Source organism: Megalobrama amblycephala, linkage group LG18 (assembly GCF_018812025.1).
Source record: "Megalobrama amblycephala isolate DHTTF-2021 linkage group LG18, ASM1881202v1, whole genome shotgun sequence".
Classification (NCBI taxonomy): Eukaryota; Metazoa; Chordata; class Actinopteri; order Cypriniformes; family Xenocyprididae; genus Megalobrama; species Megalobrama amblycephala.
Window position 1 is genome coordinate 1,206,612 of NC_063061.1, and position 26,752 is coordinate 1,233,363.

The 26,752-nt window shown below is 37.9% G+C and overlaps 1 protein-coding gene across 4 annotated transcripts in view; it reads left to right on the forward strand.

Annotated features, from left to right (window-relative positions):
* gabrg2 (gamma-aminobutyric acid type A receptor subunit gamma2) overlaps positions 1-26,752 on the forward strand; it is a 96,129-nt gene that overhangs the window by 50,073 nt on the left and 19,304 nt on the right. For all 4 annotated transcript variants that reach the window (XM_048166396.1, XM_048166397.1, XM_048166399.1 and 1 more), the window contains exons 6-8: positions 10,066-10,203; positions 16,140-16,292; positions 25,870-26,075. In XM_048166396.1, coding sequence (XP_048022353.1) covers positions 10,066-10,203; positions 16,140-16,292; positions 25,870-26,075 — 497 coding nt within the window. The remainder of the gene's footprint in view (positions 1-10,065; positions 10,204-16,139; positions 16,293-25,869; positions 26,076-26,752) is intronic.

The window sequence follows — 26,752 nt, forward strand, 5'->3', positions numbered from 1 at the left end:
GATTGAAAGGTAACAATTATTTATTTATTTACAGAAAAAAAAAAAAAAAAAAATATATATATATATATATATATATATATGTAAAGGGCCCAGGCTGATAGGTCCTTTACATGCAATCTGCAAGCAATCACATAAATAGCACGAGCTGATTTGGCTTTTTGCGGATTCTGCAGCCAATGAGATTGCTTGCTCACCATTTAAATAGTCTGGTTCAGTTTCTCTGAAATTCAATTGCTTATGATAAGTGAAAAGACTCTTTTACTATTTCAAAACACTAAACAATGTTGCATGGTCTGCATTATATTCAAAATCATGTTTGATGTTTTACAAGTTGCGTTGTTACACAGAGTGGATAATTAGGCATATAAGCAAGCTAGCATGAGTAAGCATTTTTAGTTGATAGCAGCAGCAGTAAATACACATTTAAAATCATCTTTGATGTTTACAAGTTACGTATGATGAAAGGAGAAAATAATTAAGCATAAGCAAAACTAGCATGAGAATATTCATTTTGAGTTGATAGCAGCAGCAGCAGCAGTAAATACACCTGTTCAAACCAATTTTAATGTTTTACAGTTGTGTATGATACAAGGAGTGTGTAATTAAGCATATAAGCAAGCAAGCATGAGAATATGCATTTCGAGTTTATAGCAGTATCAGTAAATACACCTGTTCAAAATCATACAAGATGCAAGAAATAATAAAACATAAGCAAAGCTAGCATGAGATGATGCATTTTGAGTCAATAATAACAACAACAAAAGGAAGACAACCTTGCTGTGAAGTTACAGGCAAATGTAGCTTGCGTGAGAAAATGTTTTAAGTGAAATTCCGTATTGTTCATGAATAAAGTTCACGTTTGCTTGTTATTCTGCGATATGCTGTTTGTCACATGGCTGTGCTTGTGGATGCTGTTCGAAAATGGCAAAATATAAATAATTGCAGGCATGCTTGCTCTGGTGGTTGTCTGGGGTTATTTTCCATTTCTATCAGCTTGCAACGTGTCAAATCCGCACATAGAGTGCATTCTAATTAGATACATTTGATCCATCTAGGTCAATGGTGTGGTACAACAAATCTAAGGGTATGGCACCCAGGTTCACATTGCTAGAGTCACTAGTTAAATAATTCTGGGCTTCGCTAGCCTAGATACACTCAAGGCAATCCATTTGATGTTAAGCCATTCGGCAAAGCAGGCAAACATAGATAGCAAACATCCGGTTCTCATGACTCTTCTGAGCAGCAGCAGTACGTATGTCTTGGAGATAGATCTGCTTGTTTGGAGGGTTGTATTGTCCTTTTGTCTTATTGTCTCTGTATGAGGATTATCTATGTCTATTGATGCAGCAACATGTTTTCGTACTCTCAGTGTGTGTGTTGGCTTTATTGTCTTGTCTTATTCTTGATTTATTGAGAGATTTATGTCTATAGCAGCAGCATACATGCTCACAGTAGTGTGTCTGTGTGTCCATACTTGCTCTGCAGCAGCAGCAATAATCAACAGCAACAGTGTAGCAGATCTAGACTGCCAATACCAAATACATTAACATTGCCATATGGGTCAATGACATGACATGCATATTTTTGTGTGCAAGTGCATTATTCCTTTTAATTTGATAAATTCATGACTTGCATCGCTTTAATCTATAAAACCTATTGAGTTTGGTGCAACCGTCCATGCAAATGAACTATTTAAAACTGTTTTAATAATAGTAAATTCAAAATAAAATACTATTGCATAAGTTTATATTTGAAACCTTTCCTATAAATTAATTTTATAAATATCAGTAGTTTTAAAGCTGTTGAGATAGTTGAAAACCTTTGTCTGGCAATTTGTATGTTCTCAAATGTCAGGGTGGCACAACTTCTAACATGGGTTATTTTATTATGAAGTGAAAAGGTAATAACAGTAAGCATGATAATGCATCTCTCTCGAATACTGATAAAAATAGCTACTTTCAAGTATGGGTAGGGTACACTTTGTCAGGTGGTACAACCAATGTAAAACTAGGAAAACTGAAAATTATTGTATTAAAAAATATATATATATATATATATATATATATATATATATATATATATATATATATATATATATATATATATATATGAACTTTTTAGCAAAGGCAAAAGTTGATACAGGCATCCAAGTACAAGCCTATTCAATGTATAATTAGTTGCAAAAGTCAGGTGGTGCAACTGTAATGATTGTAACTAAATGGAATGACATTATTTAAGCTAAAAATGTAATACATTTAAACTAAGAGTGTCTATTATTATTATACTTTATTAATTCTTATTGGTAACACTTTACTTGAAGGGGTGTGCATAAGACTGACATGACACCTTCATAATCTTGACATGACACGTGTCATGAATATGAAGGAGGTTTTATGAATGTTTATGACAACTGTCATTAAGTGTCATTCGCTCAATTATGTCATTTTTAATGCAAAGATGACATTGTTTGAGATGTCCGAGTTATGACAACTTGACATAAAGCAATACATCAAAACCTGTCAGTGTCTTTGTCATGACAACTTGACATCATTTAGCTTTATGGGTTATGCTTTTTAGCGTCCTCATTATGATATTAAAGTATTACAAAAATAGAATGTATTATACACTGAATTATAAACATATTTAAACAATATATTGCAAGTATTAGCAATATACCAACTAATAATCATAAAGATCGGGAAACACTAGCGACAGCACAGGCTTAATGTTAGAGATAGTTTCAGTAGAGACTGTCCTCCAAAAAACGACCCTATAGGTTGTTTTTTCAAGCACCTTATTACGACCTATATTTATGTTTTAAAGTCATGTGCCCTCTAGCTGCATATTGTTGTATATTGCAATGCTCTACCAATCGAGCTACGCGAAACCTGAAATATGACGCAGATAAAAGGGTACAATGCATTAAAATTAAAGTGTCCTGTTGTCGATAGAGGTGCAACTTTAGTAAACACTCCTATGGGTTGTATTTCATGGAAGTGACAAACAACCTATATGGGCTTATTGGTTGGAGGACATGTTGTGCACGGTCACTTCTGTGTTTTTCCTCAGGGCGCATATTTACATCTGAGGCTGTGCCGCAAGCCATTGTTCCTTACCTAGAGCTGTCAAAATGACTGAGGAGCAGGTACTGGAAACACAAATGATTAGTTGACCTCTTGAGAGTTCGGGTGTGAGCTGTTTGTTCTTTTGTCAGGTGTTGTGACAAACGTATTGGATACAAAAATTAGTTAATAACTCCCAATCTTCCTTACAAACAAGTGTGTAGTTCATTTATTTATTTATTTATTTTACTCTTACAGTTATGTGATGCATTTCTGGTCTCAGATTTCTTACAATTTATAAATTTGTGAGCTGCCAGTGTTAATTTTACATATATTTATTTTATATTATACAATACATTAGGAAAGTGTATTGTGTGTATATTTGTACAGTAGATTGCTTTTAAGTAAAATAAGGAAAGAGTATTACAATAAAAATAGTATTTTTTTCTCCATAACATCTTACTGTTCCTGTCGCCTTGGCATAGAATAACAAAAAAACACTCTGATGTGCCAAATCATCAGAATCAAACCGAAAACCATGGTTAAAAAAAACTATGTGGGCTAACTGTATTGTTGCATCTCTAATACAAACCATTAACAGATATAAAAAAGAGTTAAATGATGCTGAAAGACATATAATGTAAAGAATTCACAATGCCTATCCTTTTATTATATTGATATTGTCCAAAACTTGAAGCCACCTACGCAATTGTACAGAAGCACATATTGTGAACAAAAATATTGTGCCATCTACATCTGAGCCTACTTCATCTTTCCAGGATGATATCAATACAGAGTAATGCGTGCAGTAGCTGCGTGTTTTTCTGATATTCTGATTTTTTTGTTTTTTTTCAGAAGTCGAGCTACTGAGGATATCATGTGAACACTATGGTGTTTCATTTGAAGAAGCAGAATAATGCATTTTCTTCCAACTTCTGTATAGGAAAATAGAAGATGATCACTGTGTCCTTTTCTATCATGGAAGTTTTGGGCACCTGATGTCTCCCCAAACAGTAAACTGTAAAAAGATAATGATCACACTGCCTATGACTTTTTTGTTTTGTCAAAATACTTTTCTCAAGATTCAAATCAGCTTTGAGATCATCTATGACATTACGTTTAAATAACTTTGAAATGGGAATTGGTGGATTCTCTGGACTATTCTGATATCCTCGACATTTTTAATAATTGCCCTTGAAGACTCCGCCTTGTCATGTGAAAGGTATAACCGCCGAGCTATGTGCTGTAATTTAGGAGTATCATTTTTAGGAATTAAATTATTAATATTATTAATATTTTAATCTTTTTTTCAGTGTTTTTGACAAATGTAACTCAAACAATTAAGTTATTCTAATAAATGAGCTTATTTGGATTTTAGAAACTCACCCTTTTTATGATGGGGCCTTTGTATTAGGTTTTTGCATAGCTGTATTGCATGATCCTTAGAACAGAAAAGGACAGGAACAGACAGGAAGTATCGATTCCAGCTTTGGAGCCAATGTCATGATGAAATTACTTTTTCTTGTGTGTATTTATGTTGCTTAGTCTGTTACTTGTCCTTTTGATACTGTTGAAATTATTTCTGTAAAATGTGGTTCCCTGGTTCCCTGAGAAAGAGAATGAGACACTGCGTCTTGGTGTTGACGCTATGAGGAACGCCTTCAGCTTGACCGGTGTCTGAAGCACTTGTAAACACATGCCAAATTCATTGGCAGACAGCAGTCCATGACATCACAGATGAAGCACCTGTATGTATAAAAGGGTTAATTGCATGTGTTGCATGTCATCAATTCTTTTGTCTGAATGAGACGTGCAAGCATGCTCAAAGCATGGCAGTGTCTTGTTCCCCTTTTCAGGGAACCGGGTTACATATGTAACCTGAGACGTTCCCTTTCGAAGTGGAACTTCGATGCTGCATCTTGGTGTTGATGCTATGGTGAACATTAATACCAACCTATGCCATGCTGAAGAAATGCCTGCCCCACCAAGCTGCGAGTCTGCCAATGGGCATAGCACTAAATCAACTCTATGCATATAAGCAGGAGTCAAAAAGAGCACGCCCCCAATGGCACATCCTATGTGAAAAAAAAAAAATGCACAGTGGCCTTGCACCCTAAATATTAGAGCCCACAAGCACTAGGAAAAACTTCCAATGCTTCTGTACTCCATGGCAGTGTTTCTCAACCTTGGTCCTGGATGACCACCCAAAACTGCACATTTTGTGTGTCTCCCTAATCAAACACACCTGATTCAACTCATCCTCTCATTAGAAGAAATTGCAAGGCCTGAAATGGATGTGTCAGACAGAGGAGACTTTCAAAATTTGCAGTGTTTGGGGTCCTCCAGAACCAGGGTTAAAATATACTGCTCTATGCAATACTCACCTTGTACGAGGGAAGTTCAGGCTAACCCAGCCTTATTCCCTGTTACAGGACAGGCCTCAGCCTAGCCCCAAGAACAGAGCTATAAGGGGACTCTCAATATAGCCTGAGCTATGTTCCAGAATATTTCGCTTGAGAAGCTCTGAGGGAGTGGCTTACCAAAGGGTGCATGCAAGGTGTTACAACCTCAATAGACAGTACCTCCAGACTGAGAGCACTGAGAAGGGCAATGGATGAGGAGTGGACAGGCACATAGTACATTCCACCTCTACTCTGCCTGTGGACCCATGCTACAACCCTCAGTATTGTCAGCCATCCAAGGGGGGGCATATATGCCTACCACAGAAAATCATCAGGGAGGTAGGCAAATGAGAGAATGGCATCCAACCACAGGGAAGTTAAAAGTTCTACTTAAAACTGCAATGAATAGTTGTGAAGTCTACCCATATAACTCTCATATAACTCATTTACCAAGCTCATACAAAGAAGTAAAGGCACTCCCCAAATGCCTGTTATGCCCAGTGATCTCCAGCGCTGTGTCGAAGCAGGTGACAGAATAAGAAGGAGGGATGCCTTCAGGTGATCTACCTTTACTGTCAACCCTTCAATAAAAAGAGAGGCCCATTAAAAGCACCCATGCCAAATGTTTGACTACAACAAATAGTTGGGGAGGGAGATAAACGAGATAGAGCTACGCATTGCAGACTGACCATCATAATTCCATTCACAGTGTATCAACCCCATGTGGTACCTGTCTAGAGGGAAGCATTTTAGCTCTACTTAAAATTCCAATGAATAATTGTAGATGGCAGTAAATGAGAGTGGCATTGTATTTTGCCTATCGCAACCCTCATTTGCCTAGCTTCATATAAATTTTATGGCAACCTGTCCATAGGGGAGCGTATAATCTTACTCTAGCCATAGCTGAGGATAAGGAAAAAGAAAGAATGTGATGCTTTCATGATCTACTAACTCAATATAGCTTAAATAATAGTTTTTCAATAGCTTTAACCCTGGGAAAAAAAGATACTTTTAGGGGGTCAGAGCAGAGCGACTGACCTAGGCAACAAAAAGAGTGATGCCAAAGGCTCCTCTACTCTGTCAGTTCTTCTATTTCACAGACCCACTGACAAATGCCACTCTATCACCTTGAGGATACATACAACCACCCTCCAACACTGTTACCTGAAAGTATCTTGCTGAATACAAGAATGCGCCAGCATGCATAACATGATCAAGTACTGTTCACAATGCAATAAAGAAACAGAGAGCGGTTTCTTGTTTGTTTATTTTTTTAACAATAACCTGCTCTATCTCCGTGCCTAAGCATTTCGCGATGGCTGCGATAGCTACCACAAGTCCGACAGGGAAGTTTAAATAACTTAAATACCTCCCTCAGGAGGGGGCCCCGAATGAAGGAGTGGGGATCATATAGCAAAGTCCCATACATACAACTTGCCCATCCTTAAACAATAACCTCTCAGCCAATGTGCTGAAGGGAAACTGATGAGAAATGGTAACATTCTCTTTTCTTACCACATTGTCTCACCAATCACTAAGACTCACGGTTGACCATTTAGCCCCTCTAGAAGTACTGGAGGGAAGAGTTCCAAAAAGAATGAAAGATTGCTCCTTCAATTTTATCCCTACCAGCCAGCTATGAAGAAGAGAGGATAATAAACAAAGCCAAGGGGTCGCATCATTTCACCACGACCACTACTCCACAAAAGGTCTGCCAGATACCCCCTTTATATTGGACAAACATTCCTTCCTCAAATAATTGCTGTTTCAGTTGTGCATGAGGGCAGGAAACAGAGAACAAGAGGAGGTTGCATCATCCCACTGTGCCCTCCATTCTTAAATGCAGTTTCCCTCATGCAGTGTTCACATCAAGCATTGGCCTGACCAAATCAGATAGTGGGTCACCTCATTTCACCATGACTTGTGCCACTTTACATCATCAGTCCAGATTCTGAGCCTGATGTAAGCACTTAACCTCTCAATACCCAGCACCCTCCTCAGAGGCTAGGGGGCTAGAGGAAGTGATCACCTTTAGCCGATGTTTCTCTTTCTCCAATTGCTTTTTAGTGATCACCTCCCTGAGGTCTTCCTCTTCTTCCTACTCTGCCCTCGCCTCTATGAACCTCCCCATCACCGCCCTCAACTGAGGTACTAAAAAGTCCACAGGGTGAGACCAGAGAGTCAAGGAGGAAAGTTTTCTCTTTCTCCTTGATCCATGGCAGATTTAGCCACAGATGTCTCTCCATGACCACCATTGCTGCCATCAAATGACAGTGGCCGTGTGCTTGGTGGCCGTGTGCTTGGTGGCCCGAAGAGCTAAATCTGTGGTTCAGTGCAGTTTAGAGGCCACCTCAGGAGACAATCCCTACCCCAGTCCAAGTCAGTCCAAGACCATGGTGTGCAGGGCATCACCAACCTGACCCGCTGCCACATACGCCTTGTCCACAAGCCGCAAGGTGATCTGGCACAGCTTTGATGGCAAGACCAGAGCCTTTAATGAGAATACCTCACTCTGAGAGATAGCTAGCCAGTGTCTCTTCTACAGAGGGCATTTTCACATACCCTTGCTCACACAATCCCTCCACATTCGAATAATTTGAATGTTGTGTTGACTGCCTTCTGCCAATAAATTTGCTGTGTGTTTATAGACACCGGTCACACTGGAGATGTTCCTATTTAGCGTCAACTCCAAGATGCAGCGTTGAAGTTCCACTTCGAAAGGGAATTGCTACTTTTGTTTCCAGACCTCTGATTTATTCTTAAATCATCTGTTTAAAGTTTAAATTTGCTATGAAAGGCTCAAAATGCAAGATGTCACCAAAAACAGGATCTGTTGTTATCATTGACTGCCTTTCCACAACCTCACTAAAAACCTCACACAAAAAAGGAGTTGCTCTTCGATTATTTGTCTTCATCAAATCACATGCAAATAATTGCCATCTGTCTTTAAAAGGGTTGCATGTGTGTGGATTGCTTGGCTATCCTCTGGCTTGATAACTTTCCACCCTATAGCCTTTTCCATATAGACAGCAGTTATTTTCATATCATGGCCAAAATGTTGTTTTAACAACCTTCTTGCCTCCTTATCATGTGTTTACAGGAGAACCAGCAGTTGCTGGGCTATTTGCGCCTCCCCCCTTTTTCAAACAGTTTTGAGCAGCTATCCAAATGACAATGTATGAGTGATGGCAAAAACATTACAGCCTGCTGTTTAATTCTAAATGGATATAAATGGATACATGGATATACACTTGTAAAAAACCACAGGGTTCAGGGATTTTTTTTCCCCCCAAGGTTTAAAATGTGCTTGAATTTTGAAAATTGTCATTGAAAATGCCTGATAGTATCCAGTGTGATTTAAAAAAAGAACAAAAATATGAACAAAAATAATTTTAAAGATCAAGTCATGGATTCCTTGTGCATCATTGCAGTGATGCAGTGCAAGCACATGAAAGTACTTGTTAAAGGTTGGTGCCTAAAAATTGCATCCGCACGTCATGTCTTCATTAACAGTTCAACAGGGGACTAAGTTGTTCACGACACCGTCTCAATGAAAGTAGATTGGTAGAGAAGTATGAAATATGTCTATGTTGAGGAGCAACAATAGGAAAGCTAAAATTCTAATGTAAATATGAGACATCTATGTTTGTGCTAATCAGCTCCAACCTAAAGGTAACCTAAGACGTAGACTTTTATTAAAACTTGAAATGATTACAAGTAAAGACAAGCATGTTGAATACTAAACTTTGAGGCAATTTGTTTTGCAGTTCTAGTGCAATACTCTGTATAATCTTCAGGAATAAATAATTTACTTAGGACAGATATTTGCGTTGTGTGTACAGTAAAATTCACACTAGATCACTCATCATTGTACTGTCATCATATAATTCCCATTGTGATCAAATCACCTTAGCCAGTGTTAACTTTCACATCATACTGTCTTTGTATTAAATTACTTTTTAAAAAATAAAACCAGCCAAGATATTAAAATAATAGCAATACCTTTTTTTCTTTTTCTTTTTTTTTTTTTTTACAGTAGTTTTACTTTTTTTACTGCTCCATTATGCTTTTTCAGATATTACCTTTCATGTTGTGTGCAATATAGTTTGTGAATGTAAAAGGTCTACAAAGTTTCAAAATCAAAGTGCACAACATATTACATAGAACAACATTGCCTGAAATACGTCATCAGTAATTCCAGCCTTACTTCCTGCTCAAAACTACTGACCATCCCTCAAACACTGACATCACAATGATACACAGCAGTTTATCTTCAACCAACATCTCATCTACAATGTTTGACACATAAAAAAAAAAAAAAAAAAAAAAAACGTACCACTTATGGCTCATTTTTACTGAGCGGTACAGTATAGTACACTACGGTATGCAATTATTTCCGTTTTGATTGTCAGAAGTTGTGAATAGTACCAAAATATGAAACTGTACTGTACCACCTTTTTGGGACCCTTCCTTTGGGGTACCTAGCACAGCAGTCTAAAGGGTGGAGCTAGATTTACTGGTGTTTGAAATTATGGAGTTTTTTTTTTAATGTTTGTTGTTTCTAATTGTTTGTTAACAATTCCACTCTAATTGTTTTGCAGATGGCTACCCCAAGGAGGAGATTGTATACAAGTGGAAACGCAGCTCCGTGGAAGTTGGAGACATCCGCTCCTGGCGTCTTTACCAATTCTCCTTTGTTGGCCTGAGAAATACCACAGAGGTTGTCAGGACTGTGTCAGGTAAAATTTCAGATTTACTTTGCATCTGTAATCCTTGTATGATTTTTTTTTTTTCCTTAAATTACTAGCATTTATGTTGCAAGCCATTATGGTGACTGGGAAGGGACTGGTTAACTTTGTTTTGTCATGGCCAAGACATATTAACTCGTGGCAATGTGATATGCTGTGGCCACAATATAATTAGTGTTGAGTTAACAACATCTTTATGTTGTTGCCACGCGAGGTGAAGACATGGCCTCAATCCTATGTTGAGGGAACGACATCTTTTTGTACTTAGTGCAAATAGCATCTGCCTATTTATGAAAATGTAATTAGTAGTGTTTCAATAAGGAATGAATCTGTGTTTGTGAATTAATCATATAGCAGAATGAATATTTTCGATCACATCCATTGTGTCATTCAATTGAGTGTTTTTAATAAATCATATCAGTCCAAGTCAAAGAGAGTTTAATGACTCTCTAATAACATATGAAATAACATATCACTATAAAACGAACAAAACAAGCCCTACAATTTAATAAAATATCACATTATAAAGTCTAGGGTACTCGATGATATGTTAATTGATGTTAATTGGTTAGACCTTCAATAAAACTCTCAGGTTATGCATGTAACCATGGTTCCCTGAGAAGGGGAACGAGACACTGCATCTGAAGAATCTTTGGGGAATGCCTCCAGCATGATGGTGTCTGAAGCACGCGATTCAAATGTGACATTGTCATTGGCTGGTGACAGCCCTTGACTTGGCTATGTGTGTGACTGTGAGTACAAGAAGGCACCTGTAGTACACGTCAACAACTTCTTTGTCTGAAGGAGACGTTACCAGGTGTGCCCTGAAGCATGGCAGTGAGACGCAGTGTCTCGTTCCCCTTCTCAGGGAACCATGGTTACATGCGTCCGAAGACACTGGGGAACGAGTACCCACTCCACCATGCTGAGTGAGTAACTGCCTAAATTGCAATGATAAGCGAAAAGAAGACTCAACGGACTTAGATGCTGGAGACCTATCCCTCACTCAGGTCAAACAAAGGGGCTATCAGTGACACTATTTCCTTAAGGCCACAACCTAGGCCAATAGCCCTAAGAAAGAACCCTTACCATTGTGAGCAAACAGTGCCCGTCTCAGGGCAGAGCTCAAGGTCTGGTAATGCCAGTCCCTGACAGGCATTGTCTTTAAGGGAATACAGGCAAATTTGCCTTGTCACTATACTAGGGGTATCTGGTTCAACCACTGAGGACCCCAGGGGAGATGAAAAGAAATGCTCAACCCTGCCTGACCCTGCCTAACCGCAATGGCGGCCACGGGACCTGAGCCGCAGAGAGTAGGTACTTAACTCTCATCCCTCAAGAGAGAGTAAAGCCTGGGTGGAACAAAACACAGTTAATTACACTAAATTCAAGTGCAAGATTCTGTAACTCTAAAAGAATCATGTGAGAACAGCCATGAATGCTTTAGCCGGTGCTAAAGGATCACTCATTGAGAAATCATCCTCACAATGCACACGTTCAGCTCCCTCGAGAACTAAATGTGCGTGCTTATCACTCATGCACAAAATGCACATCAACACAAATTAATTAGATTTTTAGAGTAAAACAAAGATCAAAAAAACTGAAGCTTGACTCTTACTTTTTTAATGATGTGTAGTTTGTCAAGTTAATTACATCCTTTTACATTACTTTGTAACTTTGAACTAATGCAAACAAAGAATGCTTCAGTTCACTGGCATCCTCCCGAGGGTTAAAAGGTTAATCATGCTTTATAAATACATTGAAATTGAATTGAAGACAAAGCCTGCGCTGTCTCTAAGCCTCCTACATCTCAAAGGGTGGAGGAGGAAAAAACAACTGCAAGACCACAATTTGAACATGAAATGACGTGGATGCAATGGTAGGTGGATAAACTAGTTTTGGTCACAACAAAAACCAGAAGCAAAATCCATTCAGGATGGGCTCACCAATAAGGCATGTAAATCACCAGTTCTCTTGTAAAAACGTTAAGGCCAAAACCAGCTTAAGAATCGTAATTCTATTCGAAGTTGACTGAAGTAGTTCAAACGTAGGCCCTTTTAAACCTTCTAGGACTAGATAAGTTCCAAGAAGGAACACAAGCAGGAGGGAAAGGTGTAAGTTATCTCATCCCATGCATGAAATAAAAAAGTAAAATTCTTGACAAAAAAAAAACACTATCAACTGGTGAGTGTTCAGCAGCAGTCCCACCATATACACTTTCAGTGTAGCTGGGGCCACAACCGCAGATAAATGCTCTTCAAAGAATGCCTGCAGTGAACCAACGGGGACATGACAGTGTCATGTTTATGATGATGAAGATGAGGCAAGAGGTTTCTGTCTATTTGCAGAATAAAACATCTCTTAAAACCAACAAAAGAACTAAATACAAAAAACGAAGGTTGTAGACACAATCCACACAAGACAATGAACAGAGTGAACTGAAGGACTTAAAGGTCCCATTCTTCGTGATCCCATGTTTCAAACTTTAGTTAGTGTGTAATGTTATTGTTAGAGTATAAATAAAATCTGTAAAATTTTAAAACTCAAAGTTCAATGCCAAGCGAGATATTTTATTTAACAGAAGTCGCCTACATCGAACGGCCAGTTTGGACTACATCCCTCTACTTCCTTCTTTAATGACGTCATTAAAACAGTTTTTTGACTAACCTCCGCCCACAGGAATACACAAGAGTTGCGTTTGTAGAGTGTGTTTGTCGCCATGTCGTGGAAACGCTGTTATTTTCATCCCGCAGTCCAATCACCGGGTCTGATTCCGGCTCAAATTGATAGGGTAAAATTAAAGACATGTTTACAATAACACTGAGCGCGTGTATCTCCACGTTATGGTAAGAAGCGTGACCTTTCCGGGCAAGATGCGCTAAACTGCTGTCGAATCACAACACAGGAACCGCTGGCACAATCAGAACTCGTTACGTATTTCTGAAGGAGGGACTTCATAGAACAAGGAAGTCATCAGCCCGTTTTTATGACAGTGGAAACAGCGGTATACAGATAAGTAAATTATGTGAAAAATACTGTGTTTTTTTACACGCGAAACATGAACACATGTTATATTGCACACTATAAACACAATCAAAGCTTCAAAAAACCATGAAAAACGGGACCTTTAAATACAAGATAATGAACTCAATACTGTGCAATTTAGCTGTGCACTAATCAATCAGACAATGAATTACTATGACAACTAAATGAAAGAAAACAGGAAGAAAACACAGGAAATACTGGTTACAGACTAAAAGGCCTTGAGATCCAGTATCCTTGTCTTGTTTTAGAATAAAAATCTAAATGCAAAATTATACATATTTCTATGTCCATTTTGTATGTACATGAAGGTTCCTGACCTGTGCTGAAGCTATTTTAACCATCTTTTGGCAAGCTTTCTTTCTATTCATGGTTGCTTGTGACTTGCATATATATATACACGTCTCGGTGCAAGAAAGAGACAGAAGGAAAAAAGAGAGATAAAAATGTTGCCCTCAAAAGAAGTCTGAGAATGTTCCCACTGTGCAGAGATAAAAGGCAAATAAGCATCTCATCTTTCTTTTTTTACACTCCCACCATTTGTTCCATTACAGGCAAGCAGACTGTCAGATGAGATCTCCTGGCAGATTCAGCCTTTGAGGTGTTGTGCTGTGCTCTCATTAGGGATAATCTAAGCAATGTGCTTCTTTGAAGTCCTTGAGCTGAGAATGAAATAAATGCAATGGAGATGACACAGCTACTTCAGTCAAACATTCATACCATCTGAGCAGAGGCCTGATACCACTGCCCTGTGCCATCATCTATATTTCTTTTGGAAAAAGCCGATATGACAAAAACAGCAACAGGAAGAAATCATTTTAATTCAAAAACATTCTCCCTCTGCAGCTTTGAAAGATGGGTGATTGGTTATGCATGCAGATTAGGGCTTAAGAAATTACTAAAATATTTGATTTCAGAATAACCTTGATTAACATGCTTGATTACTTTGCAATTCACTGCAGCATACAGAACATACTTGGGCTGATGGTTGTGATTATTTATTATAATTTCATGTATTTTCTTGTTTCGTTTTCGTCTGTTTCACTTTGATACTTGATATCCTTATCTCTCTCTCTCTCTCTGAAAGTGGTCAGAGGCATTTCTATGAGGTTTCATACCTGACAAAAGTGAAGCAAACCTGTTGAGAGAGTTTGTGTGGCGTGTCCTAAGGTTTCCCCTGAGGAGTAGCTCTCCAGCCACGGACTGATTGTCTCTTTCAGGCCACTATAGCTCTGGCTCTGGTGAAAAATGACGTTTCTCAGGCCACTCAGTCTCATAGTATTGGATAAGTTCTGCAAAGATGGGGTTAATTGACTCTTCATTATCACACTCAGCCTTGCTTCTGTAGCTGGAAGGTTTTAAATTACACTTTATAATTCACTCTTATTTTATTTTTCTGCCTCTGTGAAGATGTGCTTTACGTGTGATCTTGATAATGTGTCTGCAGGTATCAGTTGCTTACCCGACACATGCCCAATGTCGAGAGTGAATTTCAACAGCCTCATTCGAAACCGCACTATTTGTAGAGAGAGCTCATCTAGCGTTTTGGAGCCAGTATCTGGATTTAAAAATAATGACAGTGTCGTGTTACGTCTGTCGTCATGAAATGATGTATGACCGTCGTTACCAATCAAAATGCATTTTCATTTAAATGCAATGTGTGGACTTTTTACACGGTCCCTTACCCACCATTTGTCCTATTTCCATTTAGCAAAACTCATTTTCTTATTAACGACTACACCTACCCCAACCCTTAGTGATTTATAGTGCATATTCAGTTTATGAACACATGCATTCCCTGGGATCGAACCCACGATCGCATGATTGCATATTGTAATGCTCTACCATTTGAGCTACGCAAAACCCTAAATATGATGCAGATAAAAGGGTACAGTGCATTAAAATGAAAGTGTCCTGTTGTCGATAGGGGTGCAACTTTAGTAAACGCTCCTATGGTCATATTTCAGGGAAGTGACAAACGACCTATATGGGCGTATTGGGTTGGAGGACATGTTGAATTTCAGATGTAACAAGGAATCTGAAAATATTATAATGCATTTTAACTTTGGTTACAATTATCTGTGAAAATATATAATGCATTATAATAACATATTATGAATATCTTTATAATTTTCTGTGTGTTGTGTATCAATGTGAAGTTGTCTATTGCGGGGAGATATTTACTGATGTTTAAATTGTCCTTTAATATCCAGTTTATGATTCTCTGGCACAAACAGCACTTTGCCTGTTGGCTGCAGAGCCCCACGTTTCTTGGAGGAAAGCTGCTGCTTGGAATTGCTGTAGCAGCAGCCCTGTGTGTGTCCAATTTAAAAACAGTCTTTTCCCCATGTATGTACCAGTCAAACATCTGGGCACACATGACTGACTTTGTTTCTTGTGAACATGGGGAATTATACTGTTGTTTAGTATTGTTCAATTACTGTGAAGCTGTTTTGAAACAATTTGTATTGTATTAAGCGCTATAGAAATAAAGGTGACATGACTTTAAAAAGTTGGCAAGTAGAATGGCCAGATTGTGCTGGGCTGTAATCTATAGACAAAGGGTAGAAATTAAAGAAAATTTCATCGGAAGTTTTTAATGAAAATTGGGCAACACTTTATTTTACAATGTCCTTGTTACATATGTTACATTTACTTGCTATAGTAATAACAGTACATTATGCATAATTACATGCAACTAACCCTCAACCAAACCCTAATCCTACCCTAACCCTATATACATGCTGTTAATTAACTCAATATTTAAATATATAATTACACTGCAACAATGACACCATATTTAAAGTGTAATCGAAAATTGTAATAATAAGGAGTGAGAAGGTGTCTGCATTTGTTCATAATATGACATTTTGTTTTGTCCCCAGGAGATTATGTGGTTCTGACAGTCTTCTTTGACTTGAGCAGAAGAATGGGTTATTTCACCATCCAGACGTATATCCCCTGTACCTTGATCGTTGTCCTGTCATGGGTTTCATTCTGGATCAACAAGGATGCAGTGCCAGCCAGAACCTCCTTGGGTAAAACTCTCTGTTTACATTCTACAGGATAAACAAGCTTTGTGTTGTGGCACATTCCCTTTTTAAATCTAAACATCCTTAAAATCAAGGCAAATTTACTTGAGAATAAAAATGATGTAAGATAACAAGACCATAATTGGTCCCACTTTATATTAGGTGGCCTTAATTACTATGTACTTGCATCAAAAATTTCATCATATTGTATTGCAAAACACTTTTGCTGGTATTGAGGTGGGATACGGGTAAGGTTAGAGACAGGTTTAGTGGTATGGGTAGGTTTAAGTGTGGGTCAAGGTGTAAGGGATGGGTCAACAGTGTAGATATGAATGTAATTACAGAAATTAATTTTAGATGTAATTACATTCAGGTATTTTTAAAATATAAATACAACGTAAAAACATGTATGTACACAATAAGTGCATTGTATCAAATGATTAATTTAAATGTAAGTACATAGTAGTTAAGGCCACGTAATATAAAGTGGGACCCAATAATTAAGAGAATTTATCTTGAATTAAATTTATTTTTCTTACTTCAAAGGCAAAAGGTTTTATCTCGTCTTACTTGTAAACACCACTAAATTTATTAACATTTATGCTTAAAACAAGAAGGGAGGGGGAAAAAAAACTAATGTAAGAAAAATTGATTTAATTCAGTATATTCTGAAAACACATCTTGATATAAAGCTGTTTAGATGTGTTTTACTGGAAAACAATACAGAAATACTGATCAAGAAGAAGATTTTTGCTGTGTTCATTTTTAAAATTTTATAAATATAATGTATATTGATGATATTATGCAGTGCAATATGAGTCTGCTGCATCAGCATTTAAAAGCATGTACATATTTTGCTGAAAGCAAATTTCTTGTTTCTGTTCTCTTGTAACTGTTGTTGGAATGTACTTGTTCTTTAAGGGGGCAAGTCAGGATACTTCCAATTGCCAATTTTGGCAGCATACTAATCAACATAATTGTAATTCAAATCACTGCTCAAATATTTGTACTGGACCAAAATGGGATTATTTAAAGGCTCTGAGATTAGTTGCAGGCATCATTCAACCAAGTATCACAGTTACCAAAGTCACTGGTTAGGATGTTGCAAAATTAATCTAAGAAGCTCATGAGTTTCTCCATTAGAAAAAATGTAAATATGTAAATTTAAACAGAACATATATCTAAATTTCTTGTATGCACATGGATATGTAGCTGATACTTAGAATCATGCATCTAGGATGATAAACAGCATGCTGCATAATATCTATCATTATTGTCATGTTTAGTCTTCTTAGTTTAGTTTCTTTGTGTGTTTAGTTCATGTTCATTTGTTCAGTCAAGATTTATTTCTATAGCACATTTAAAAACAACACAATCTGACCAAAGTGTTTTGCAAAATCAAGATTACAAAACACCTGTTAAACAAATACAATAAAACACCACATACACACCACTATAAATTTCAATGCATCTGAGGACAATTACATGCAAAAGAGTAGAGATTCTTCAATTTAACCTTTGTATTATGTTCGATTTCTGGGTATGATTTTATTGGATTCAATTTCCCCAAAGATTACACTATGAAAACATCAAAGAATCAGGTACAAACTGTAAACTTTTAATGTCAATACTTTTCACAAATTACAAAAAATAAATATCAGAACTTATGATTTATAAAAATGTTTTTAACCACAATTTTTTAAGCATGTGGGACTTTTGCCATTACATTATTTTTCATATTTGATGACAGAGAAATAGATAGATAGTGATAGATTCTCCATTTGTGATGCATTGCTGAACTATAATGCGCACCTGGATTCTTTCTGTGTTTGTTAGAGGTTGAATTCAAATCAAATATTACCATACTGCACAACTACTTTTTTTGTGCAGTATGGTAATATTTGTAAAAAATAGCTTTAGCCAGTCAGTCTTGATTGTTATTGGTTTTATCAACTAGCTAGTCAAATGTGTTTTAGTATTTCTGCTTGCTAGGACAGACTGATATGACAATATACAGTATATTGTGGCGATAATAATAAAATGTGAATCGAGTTTTTTTGTATCCTTTATATATTGCAGTATGCAAATATATCCATGCAGCTTTTAATTGGCAAGAGTTATTGAAACATTAGAGTGATAAAGAAACATGAAACTTCCCTACTCAGGGAATCATCGTTACAGTCTTAACCGAGATGTTCTCTTTCGCTGCGTCGAAGATAATGCTATGGGAATGTTAAGTGCCTTGTGTGAATCATGTCGAGGACAGCTTAGGACAGAAGCACCTGAGACCCTGATGCAGGGTCCAAGTCCAGCTGTAGAATCTGATGAATGTGTGCGGAAAAGCCCAGCCCACTGCATCACTAATTTCTTGGAAGGAACTCCTGACAGTAAAGTCATAGATTCTGCCATCTTAACTAGAGGTGAAAGAAGGTCATGTGCCTGGCAAGCTGTAGAGATAGTCTCAACAAACTGGTTGGATGCAGAAGAACCCTGCCTAGGTGAACCATAGCATACCATCAGCTGGTCAGTCTTCTGCCACTGAACAGACCAGTGGACGTAACACTCAAATGCCCTGACTGGGCAAAGCAAATTAATTTAATTTAATTAATTAATTAAAAAATGTTTCCAACATTATTAAAGGCATTAGACAAGGGCAGCCAGTATTAACGTCTGGATCTGTGCACAGCTGAATCATCAGACTAGGTAAGCAAGCAAGAACAATAGCGAAAAATGGCAGATGGAGCAATAATAACTGACATGATCCATGATAACATGATATTTTTAGTGATATTTGTAAACTGTCTTTCTAAATGTTTCATTAGCATGTTGCTAATGTACTGTTAAATGTGGTTAAAGTTGTCATCGTTTCTTACTGTATTCATGGAGACAAGAGCCGTCGCTATTTTCATTTTTAAACACTTGCAGTCTGTATAATTCATAAACACAACTTCATTCTTTATAAATCTCTCCAACAGTGTAGCATTAGCCGTTAGCCACGGAGCACCATCAAACTCATTCAAAATCAGAAGTAAACAATATAACAGTATACAATACTCACATAATCCGACGCATACATGCCGAACACTTTGTAAAGATCCATTTTGAGGGTTATATTAGCTGTGTAAACTTTGTTAAGGCACTGTTTAAGGCGCGAGCTCTGTGGGCGGAGAGCACGGGATTTAAAGGGGCCGCAGCATAAAATCGCCGCGTTCATAATGATGCCCCAAAATAGGCAGTTAAAAAAATTAATAAAAAATAATCTATGAGGTATTTTGAGCTGAAACTTCACAGACACATTCAGGGGACACCTTAGACTTATATTACATCTTTTAAAAACATAATCTAGGGCACCTTTAACCTCAAAGTGCCACGAAGGAAACAAGATACCAGAGGGTGTCTCCTTAAAGATCCATCACCCAAAGGTGCGTGGTAAGCAGCTATGGCTGCCACGTAAACCTTAGCATGGAGGGGGAAAGCCCAGCAGAAACACAATCCTGAAGGAACTACAGCACTGAACCAGCCTGGCAGTAAACTAGATCCAACTGGCATTCTCTGTACCATAAAGTGAAGAGACCCCACTTTAAGACATAAAGTTCCCTTGTGGAGGGAGCTCTAGAGTTATAATGGTCTCAACAGCCTCTGTTGAGATACCAGAGTTCAGGATTTGATCCTCCTCAGGGGCTAGAACTCCACTCTCTAGAACTCTGGGAGCAGAGGGATTGGGGAAAATGTGAACAGACGTAGCCTCGGATAGATTTCAGCCTAATTGTGTTACTTCACCAATTTTGCATATTTTCAAAATTCCGTATTTGTATTTAAATACATTTTTCCCACACAATATTTGGTATTTTATTTCGATACATTTCAACTGAGGTATTTTGTATTTTAATTTACATTTCCGTGTATTTATGCCCATCTCTGGTAATGGCAAGCATTTTTTCTCTGAGACAATGCAGGTAAGTACACTTATTTTATTGCATTGCGCCTCTCGTGTCAGGTGTAGACATGGTGTAACAGTCTGTTTGGAATAAACTAGCATTTAACATTATTAAGACACCAAGCAAATCATTGTTTGAGTGTTGCTAATAAAATCTGTACATACCTGGTTGTTTCAATTTCTTCTGCCTTGAAATGTGACTCAAACAGCTCTATCACAGCACTTGCCATCTCAAGTATCAAAACACATGACATGTTGTAAAGTAGAGCGTGGATATGGTGCGATGAAATTAGCCAATCACAGCAGAGGGCGTTTATTTCATTACACGTCATGGGTAGATACAACTGAGTGTCTTCTGCATAACAACAATATGCCAGGTTGTGGATTTGACAGATTAATCCCAACAGAAGCATATAAAAAGTAAATAGGACAGGGCCAAGACAAGAACCTAGATAAACCCCAGAACAGATAGACCCAGAGGTGGAAACAGAACTCCCTAATTTCATTACAAAAGTTCTGTCATTTAAATAAGATGAGAACCACTTAGTGCAATCCCCTTTATTCTCACACACTGACTCAAACAATCTCAATCTCAGTTTATTCATAAAGCACAATAAAAACAACAATAGTTGAACATTGTGCTAAACAATATCAGTTTAAAAAGCTAGAATAAGTAGAATTGCACAGGAGTAAAACACAACGCAAACACATATAATTGATACTTAGAAAAGCCCCATTTAGACCCCAACCTAAACATAGGTTTTTAGTTATGCTTTAAAAGGTGATTATATTGTAATCGTTCTGATAGAAAGCCGTAGGCTGTTCTGCAATTTAGGGCTGGCTATGGCAAAAGCCTGGTCAACCCTTTTCTTCGGCCTGGACTGAGAGACCAGTAAGAGTTTCTGATCCAAAGATCTTAGACATCTAGCAGGTTAATTTATACTCAAAAGGTCAGAAAGATAAGAGGTCCATTTAAGGTCCATTTAAAAACTTAAAACAAAAATAAAATTTTAAACTCTATTCTAAAACAGACTGGCAGCCAGTGCAATGAGAGTAAGACAGGGTAATATGTTCACCTTTGCTAGTACCAGTCAAAAGTCTAGCAGCTGTGTTTTGGACTGTTTGTAAAAACTGAACTGCAGTAGTTTAGTCGTGATGAAATAAAGGCATATATAACTCTCTCGAACTCCGAAAAAGATTAAAAGAAAAAGAAAAGAAAAACTCTTACCCTTGGCTAGGAGTCTTAACGGAACGAAACTAGATTTAACCATGCATTTATACGCTTATCAAATTTCAAAGCAGAATCAAAGACAACACCCACATTTTTGACAGAAGGCTTAACATTAGAGGCCAAACTACTTAACACTTGATTTACGCTGCCAGAGACAGCTAGAGGTCCAAACACAATTGCCATAGTCTTAGTCTCATTGAGATTTAAGAAGTTTAGGGACATCATTGATTTAATATCCAACAAACAAGAGGATAAATAACTTAAACTATGGTTGTCGTTTTGTTTAAAAGGCACATAGATTTGAGTATCGTCAGCATAGCAATGAAACAATATTCAAAATGTTTTCTTTGAATAAACATTCTATTGGAAAAGATCCTCAACACTCCTCGTCTTACTGCAACCAACCTTGACACCAACTGATACCATGTGCAAAAAATATCAGTGATGTTCTTCTAATGTCTCCTGTCTAGAGCTCAGATTTCTCTTCTTCAGAAAGATCTGCTTGTGTTAGTTGTTGTATAATGATTCATTGTGGTCAGCGATGCACTTCAAGAGGATTATTCTCCTTGGAAATCAGGGTGAGCACAATGCCGTTTTGGAAGATCTAAAGCAAAGACACGTAAAAGTGTGTTAAATGCTTGGGTTTTCAACATGTTCATTTAATACTAAGCACATTGTCTAATTTTCCGCAATACTAAAGATTTAGAATGACAGTAATGCTTTATTCTCATTTCTCTTTCTTTTGTACGAATATAAGTAAACAAATATATTTTGGACTTTGCATCGCTGAACCAGCTCCATATATTTCACTTTTCTAACATAACAAGCTTGCTCGGTAGCTCAGCTGATACGGTGTTGTACTTAGGACGAGGAAACCTTGGGTATGAATCCCGTGAAAGACGAGTCACGGTAAAAGAGATCAAAACAAGCTAAAACAGCATGATTATGGATGCTTTTTATGACACATTTGCTTTTGTTAACACTATTGGGTAGGTTTAGGTGTAGTGTTTGTGGTACGTTATTTTAAAAAATAATGGAGCATTACACTTATAGCGCCACTCAATGGACAAAATTTCAAATCAGAACTGCAGTGATTCGTATAAAAACGATGTCATAAAAATGTACCATATTCATGTTTATCTGTTCCGGCAAAAAAATGAACACGCTTCTAGCGCCACTCAGTGTACATTTCATATTGAAACTGCAGTGATACGTACGTACTGGTACGTATTTTGCGACTCACGAAAACGTTCCCACAGGTACGTTTTTCTAATGAGACCAGGCTCATTCAGAGGCTTGCGATGCTTTTTGGGGACACTGTTTCTGCTGTCGTCAATAAGTTCCAGACTTCGAAACAGCAGTAAGCTACTTTTCGGTATCTTATTCCATGCAGAGTTTGAGAGCCTGCACCACCTTTGAGTAATGTCTGCTCCAGTTCTCTGCAATGACCCGTGGAGAGGCAGAAGAGCGAGGCTGCAGCTTTGGCAATCTTTCAGAGAGATTGGGCCGCATCCCCGTCAACATGTTAACCTGAGGCCGGCAGCTAAGTCTTCTTGGCCCTGGCCAGCTGTTTGTCAGTCCTGGTCAGAGACGCAGACTACTCTCTTTGTCTTGTCCCAGGAGGTCATCTCCCCCTGATATGGTGGCTCCACAGGTCCACACCTCTCGGTCACCTCTGTTCAGTTATTTGGTGGTGTAGATAGGGACACTTAATATTCTACAATATTATTGACTTGAATGCACTGCCACTATTGGATGAGAACTGAAATGAGCTGATGATGACATCACTGTTTTCTCCAAAGCTGCTTTATAGATGAATTGAACACATTCCATAATTGATGAACTTTACACAAGTATTGAACCAAACTAAATCAACACTGAACTGATTTCAACTGAATAATTACTGTTTACTATTGTACTTATAGAGCTGCTTTACAGCAGAATTGAATTCTGTTTGCATCATTGAATCATTATTTTTCTGTTTATCACTGTTAAGATGCTTTGAAAAAAAATATGTAAGTGCTATATACATAAAGGAGACCTCACTTGACTTCTGGAAAAAAAGTGTTAGTTGCCTTGCTCAAGGGCACCTCAGTTGTGGGTAATGAGCGTGGAAGAGAGCTCTGTTCATTCACTCCCCCCACCTACATTTTCTGCCAGTACTAAGACTCAAACCCACAACCTTCAGGTTATAAGTCCAACTCTCTGACTATTAGGCCACAAATGCACCCAGAGGAGGTATCTCCTCCTCAAAGGGGAACTAGCTTTTGCAGCCAATATTTTCTGGTAATGAAAAAGATAGAAGGTCTGCATCCTATTCTGAATTTGTGTCCTCTGACGCTCAGGGTGTTCAGTTTCAGAATGAATTGGTTTGTCAGAATCGTTCTTAAGGATGATTACTTCCAATTTCAGATCATTTAGAGAGACAGGAATTTCCTATGGTTTGCTTTTGTGGCTTATCAATTTCGGGATATTTTTTGGCCTGGCCTTGGTTCCTCAGATGTTTCCAAAATGTGTGGACTTGGCTCTGGCCCTGTTGAGGCCCCAGGTTGTGTGTATTCAGCAAGATTGGAAATGTGAGAAGTAGAAGTCATGTCCGGCAAGATAATTTTCAAGTGCTTTATTTACAGACACAAAGAATAATGTGCATAGCGCAACAAAATGAGCGTTTCAGTATTACATTTCTTTTTGGGTCAGGCTTGTCTATCTTTTTCCATCCCAGGCAGTCAGCTTATATCCTCTCTCCCCGTCTGTTACTGAGAGAGGAAACAAACAGTTATCAGAAAACTGACCCACTTTCTTACCGCTCTGCTTCTGAACTCGCTCTCTCGTTGCTGACTTCACTCAACATCGCTCCTTCGGCCACAGTTCTAAATGACCTTGACAGTTAGCTGATTTTTCACAGGAATTGGTGGTCCAGCATCGGGCACTTAGTTCTTGATCATTTGATAAGGATGGGCTTGGACACCCATAAGAGTGTTACTGCCAAGGCAGCAAACAACTTTTCCAGGAGTGATCCTGGTTTTTTGCACGATGCAGGTATGCCTGTCTCCTGTGAGTCAGTCTTTTTGCCTCTGCTTGGCTCAACACAGGGTCCGTTGTCTAGGTCAGTCTGTGCATTCTGCTTTGGTCCCAAGGCAAGTTCCTTTTTTGCTCAGGACAGTTCACATTCAAGGAAGTTTGAATGAGAGGACAGACCTGCTGTCAAGACATGGGCTTAGGCCCGGGAAGTGGAGGCTTCATCCTCAGGTTGTGGGTCTGATTTGGCAGACATTCATGCCTGGTTTCACAGACAAGGCTTAAGCCCAGTCCCAGACTAAAATGCATGTTTGAGCTGTTTTATCTGAAAGCAACTTGCACTGACATATCTTAAAATATGCCATTGTTTTGTCTCAAGATGCTCACCAGTAAAGTTTAGTAAAAACAGCAAAAAAACTGTGAGACATTTGAGAATTTTCTGCCTAGTAAGCATTCTGTTTTGAAATATACCTGTGGTGTTGGAGGCTTTGACAAGCCCTCCTTTTTAGCCATTTGAGTCATCTTCAGATGAGCTTATGACTTTTAAGTCAGTATTGCTTTTGGTCTTGTCATCCCTTAAAAGGCTTGGAGATTTGCAAGTGCTGTATGTCTTTATTTGTATTTGCTCATCCTTGAATAAGCAAGGTTTAAACTGCTCAGGTGATGTCAATGGTTTGACCCATTTCAGGGGTGGTCAAAACTACAATTTGTATCTTCATATTTATTGTTTGTTTGTTTGTTTGTTTGTTACAAGTAGACTGCTTTCTAAAAACCCCTCTAAGTCTTGTTCTCTCATCCTTCAGTGGGGATCAAACTTCATAGTGAAGTAATTTGTAGTGTATATTGTGTAGAAAGAATAAAGCATTTTTTCCCATAAGGGCTGCAACATACAACATGAAAAAAAATGAAGGGGTCTAAATACTTTCTGAATGCCCTGTATCTTCTGTAAGTGTATTTTTTAATAGTACATAATACCTAATCCCCAAAAATGCTCTAATTTACCTCAAAGTCGCTTCAAAGTAGGAACTATATGAAGAATCAAATCCAAATTAACATATTGTGGGTTCTGACCAATTCAATTAAAATTCACACTCATGAATATACAAAATTAATTGAATTTAATAATCCATTAATCAAATAGTAAATATGCAGTATTTATACATTCACCTTACCTTATTATTTTATATTTTCATTACAATGATAATAATTTGTTTTATGTTGTCTCTTAAATGAGTGCTTATATTGTTGTCCACTGGGGATTAAAAGCCAAACCACAAGTGTGGACTAGCCATGTACAGTAAAAGATCAATATCACAGATTTAAACTCAGTAATACATATGCACCAGATGTTGAAATCTTCATGCTCTTATTTCAGTGTCATTTCCTTTGTTCCCCAGGAATCACAACTGTACTTACCATGACCACTTTGAGTACCATTGCTAGGAAGTCCTTACCCAAAGTGTCGTACGTCACAGCTATGGACCTCTTCGTATCGGTGTGCTTCATCTTTGTTTTCGCCGCTCTAATTGAGTATGGAACTCTCCACTACTTTGTGAGCAACCGCAAGCCCAGCAAAAACAAAGACAAGAAGAGGAAAAATCCTGTGAGTACACTTTCTAAAGCAATTCACATTATCACCTACAGTACAGCAATATTATAAAGTGTATTTGCTACCGGTATTGTAAGTATTTTTCGAATTCTAAGTTTAGCCTATTTGAGAACTGCAATTGGTAGTTTATTTTAGGGTCAAGGATTGAGTACTCTAAAGTACTCCAAGTAATAGCACTTTTCCACAAGTTAGTGAGCTGCCTAGACAGCATTTCTAGGCTTAATGTGCTCCTAATGTGGAGAGGAGACCTTGCTCTGGTGAAATTCTAAGACAGCACCACTTGTATTCTTCTGGATTAGAAATCCTAAGAGGCACAAGGTGAGGTTAAGGTAGTGTATATATTTATAAATGGACGAAAGTATCCAGTAGGCATGTGAATTCCTTCAGTACAGCATGATATACCTCAAATTGTTTGGGAGTATTGATTGTACTGATTGTAAAGAGCTGGAAACATAAGTCGCTTTTCCACCGTTGGGCCAAGCGGTTCTTAGAACGTTAGGGAATGGTTATAGTATTTCCACTTGAGCTTGGTTTGACACTGCACAATGACAAAGTGTTCTCGGACCAAAATTCTCTTCAGTTTTTGATTTGCTTTCATATACATCAAGTATAATTGACTACTTGCAGTAGTCTAAGCTTCATGATGCTTGTTTCTGCCACTAAATAAAACA